Here is a 4158-nt window from a genome sequence, read left to right on the forward strand (position 1 = left end):
AAACACAGTAGTCAAAATAAACCTATAAGGAGTAGTATGGGCTTTGGAGCCATTGATAACCCTGTCCAGTAGCTTGATAATAAATGCAGGACAGTTGATCTACCTTCCACTTTCAAGACACTCCATCAACAGCAAGTCCATATTGTTAGCAATGTGCCTACTTTCCTGCCTAGGTAGCAAGCACTTGTTGACAAATTCAAACAGGACTTTGTGTTGTGGCTTCATTTCACTCTTATGCACAACTTTGGCCTCATTCACTTCTGTGACATCACAGAATCTCCTAGTGATTGCAAGGGTAGTAGGAAGGGAGTCCAGACTTGGCCATCTTTGCCTTGTTTAATATCATATCCTTTAGAAGGATTGTCAAGAATCTCACCCAGCTTGTTTGCATCAAAGGTCACTTGGATCCCTTTCACCTGGCTAGTAACTCTGTCATCCTTGACCTTTGCATTGGCCATGAATTCAATGATCTCATTCCTAGCCAGCCTACCATCCAACTGAAGGATCATGTCCTTCCAGCCCTGAGCAGCTAGAGCATCAACCAATCGAACCATCCGTGGTTCCACAAAATCCTTCAGAAGTCTACCCTTCAAAAATTTTCTTTTGCCAAACTAGGCCACCTTTTCTTGTTCATCATCAGATTCACTCTCTTCTTCACCACTCCATTCCTCCTTCTCAGTAATTCTAACTTGTTTGTTTTTTACAGCAGACCTTGTCCTCTTGGCCAATGAGGGTTCAACAGTCTCAGACACAGATGAAGATTTCTTGGAAGAAGTCTTGGTCTTTTTGGGCTTGGGGGTCTGAACCTTCACAGTTGTGTGCTCTTCCTGATGGACCTGTTCCATCTCATCCACATCAACAGCCTCAGTAGGCTCTGCTACCTTAGCTTTCCCTATATCAATCATTTTCTTCGTGCTTTCTTCCGTAGCCTTTTGTAACTCACTCTCACTCTATTTCATAATGTTTCGTGTGGCCCTTCCTTTTGGTAGAGAAATCTCAGTAGTTGTTGGAGAAGAAGCCTTTCTTTTCTAGGAAGGTTTCGCAGTGTTAGGGGCTTTTGGTGTTGGGGTTCTCCTTTTCTTTGGATTATAGCTAGCACCTACTTTCTTCTGAAGGTCTACTAGGGTCTCCTCAATAGATAAACTAGGTTCATCTGCCTGTGAACTAAGATTAACCAACCCTTCAGCAGCCTCCCCTGAACCACTTCCCCCTGTCATCTTCCTACTCTCTTCCACAGTTGCATGTTCGACCCCACAGATAGCTGGTCTCACCAATTCAAAAGTGGGTGAAGAATCAGCCACTTCTTTCCCTTTTTCCCTCACATTACTATCCACACCCTCACTTTTCTTTTCTTTTTCACTTTTATTTTTACCACCTTTCCTTCTTAACTGAGGCAATTCCACATTCCCCTTCTGAGGTACGTGCTGTTTTAGTTGAAAACGTAGACAATAGGTTTGTTCTGGTTGGATCTACTTCCCCCTCACTCATAGATTTGAACGTATCATCTGAGTTCTCAGAATCTTGGGCTTGTTTTGCCTTTAATTTCACGTTCAATTTCTTTGAAAGAGCACCAGTTGCCACCATTTTACGAGCAAGCATTTTCACTCGCCTTCTCCTAGGTTGAGGGGTTGTGCTTGGTGGAGGAGGGGTGGAGGAATTAGAGGGGGTAAGCTGTGGAGGAGTGACTGGGTTATCTTGGGGGTTAGACATCTTGCTAATCCTAGAAAAGGATTTGTGAATTGGGGTTTTGGAAGAGTGAAGAAGAAAATCAACGGTTTAGAGAATTATGAAAGTCGAAGAGATTGTGATGATGGGTTTTTAAATAGAGACGCTTAATTAATGACTAACAGCAGCTTTTTGTAGTCAATTAGAAGTCCAATCAACCTGAAATTTCAGGTTGAATAAGCGATTAAGCTTCTCTAGATTCTAGGCATTTTATGTGGTAGGGATTCTATTAGAGACAGAACTAGTTCAAACTTTAGAGGGATAGATTTTTGTGATGATTTTGAACATGGGTAGGACTCTGCTCATGAATTAAATATTAATTTTTCAAATTGTACAGAGTGTAGAAAGCATACCTCGTTATTCAGATGAACCAGTACTGATGAACCAGGTTCTTCACTATGAATCCTCTTGACCATGTCTCAATTTACCAAAATAGAGAAAATTTTGTTAGAGATCAGTGAGTCATATAAACACATGTCATAGGAGTATACATTTTACAGTATTAGACTAAGCAACGATTAATCTAGATATTTACACAAGTTCCAGATTTTCTAACCAATTTTTTTTTCATTTTTTTCAGTTTTTTTTCATTGTGCATTCTGAACTGATCCCATTAGGTGATCTTAATCATCCCTAATTCTAACATGTTCTATTCAAAGTGCTCTCTACTCAGTGCTTTGGTGAAGATGTCAGCAATCTGTTTATCGGTAGCACAAAATTCTATAGTAATGAGTCCTTTCTCATAGTTGTCCCTAAAAAAATGGTGCCTAAAATATATGTGCTTACTTCTCTTATGATGAACCGAGTTATTAGTCATACTAATAGCACTAGTGTTATCACAGAAAATAGGGATGCAACCAACTTCAATACCAAAATCCATCAACTTTTGTTTGATCTATAGTAATTGAGCACAACAGGAAGCAACATCAACATACTCAGTTTTAACAGTGGATAAGGCCACTGAATTTTGCTTCTTAGTAGACCATGACACAAAACATGAACCAAGTAAGTGTTCCAAACCTGAGGTGCTCTTCCTATCCACCAGGAAACCTACATAGTCAGCATCAGCATATTCCACTAAGTTAAAGTTACTACATTTTCGATACCAAAGACAAAGGTCAGTAGTGCCTTTCAAGTATCTCAATATTCTCTTGACAGCAGTCATGTAGGATTCCTTTGGATTTGCTTGAAATCGAGCACAAAGCCCTACACTAAAAACAATGTCAGGTCTGCTAGCAGTAAGATACAAAAGTGAACCAATCATACCCCTATACAACTTCTGATCAACAGATGAACCAGGTTCATCTATGTCCAGTTTTGTGGCTGTTGCAAAAGGAGTGTCTATTTCATTTGATTCTTTCATTTAAAACTTCTTAATCAACTCTTTTGCATATTTCTGCTGATGGATCATGGTTCCATTTGTATTTTGTTTAATTTGCAAGACTAAGAAGAAATTAAGCTCACCCATCATACTCATTTCACATTCACTCCCCATAAGTTTTGCAAATTCTTTACTTAATTTTTCAGTCGTTGCCCCAAAAATTATGTCATCAACATATATTTATACTACAAGAAGGTCCTTACCTTTTTCCCTCAAGAATAGAGTACTGTCAATTTTACCTCTCTTATAGTCATGTTCAAGCAGGAATTTGGATAGTCGTTCATACTATGCTCTAGGAGCCTGCATGAGTCCATAGAGAGCCTTGTCTAATTTGTATACATGTTCCGCACACTCCTCACTCTCAAACACTAGAGGTTGTTTGACAAACACTTCTTCCTTTAAGTAGCCATTTAGGAAAGCACTTTTGACATCCATCTGATGAAGAGTAAATTCCATGTGTTCTGCAAAGGCTTTGAGAAGTCTTATTGCTTCCAATCTTGCAACTAGAGCAAAGGTCTCATCATAGTTTATGCCTTCCTCCTGGCTGTCACCTTGAACCACCAACCTTGCCTTGTTCCTTGTAACAGTTCCATCTTCATCAAGTTTATTTCTGAAGACCCATTTAGTGCCGATTACTGATATGTCCTTGGGTCATGGAACCAGACACCAAACCTGACTTCTTTCAAACTGATTGAGTTTTTATTGCATTGCATTCACCCAGTACGCATCCTGCAAAGCCTCAGTAACATTTTTAGGTTCAATAAGAGATAAAAAAGCATCAAAAGAACACAAATTTTTTAATTGAGATCTAATTTTAATTGCATAGGTTAGATCAGTAATTATGTTCTCAATGGGATGAGAACTTTGATACTTGTAAGGTTTCACAACCAACTGGTTTCTGTTTGATGTTTCTCCCATGTTCTGTTTCAGAGGAACATGCTCATAGATTAGATTCAGTTATTCTTTGTTCAGTTCCCCCTATCAAGTTGCCCTGGATGGAAGAACCTATTCCATCACATGTTCCTTTTCTGGTGCAGCTTCATTTAACTCTT

The 4158-nt window shown here is 39.2% G+C and overlaps 1 protein-coding gene across 1 annotated transcript; it reads right to left on the reverse strand.

The window, feature by feature from the left end:
* Window positions 1-2620: 2620 nt before the first annotated feature.
* On the reverse strand, window positions 2621-3088 carry LOC138887339 (secreted RxLR effector protein 161-like). The gene has a single exon (XM_070169074.1). The coding sequence runs from the start codon at window positions 3086-3088 to the stop codon at window positions 2621-2623; it is 468 nt and encodes a 155-aa protein (XP_070025175.1).
* Window positions 3089-4158: the final 1070 nt, after the last annotated feature.

This window comes from Nicotiana sylvestris, chromosome 3 (genome assembly GCF_000393655.2).
Source record: "Nicotiana sylvestris chromosome 3, ASM39365v2, whole genome shotgun sequence".
NCBI lineage: Eukaryota > Viridiplantae > Streptophyta > Magnoliopsida > Solanales > Solanaceae > Nicotiana > Nicotiana sylvestris.

Excerpts from the sequence above, each read along its gene's own strand:
- LOC138887339 (XM_070169074.1), bottom strand. The coding sequence starts at position 3,088 with ATGAAAGAATCAAATGAAATAGACACTCCTTTTGCAACAGCCACAAAA.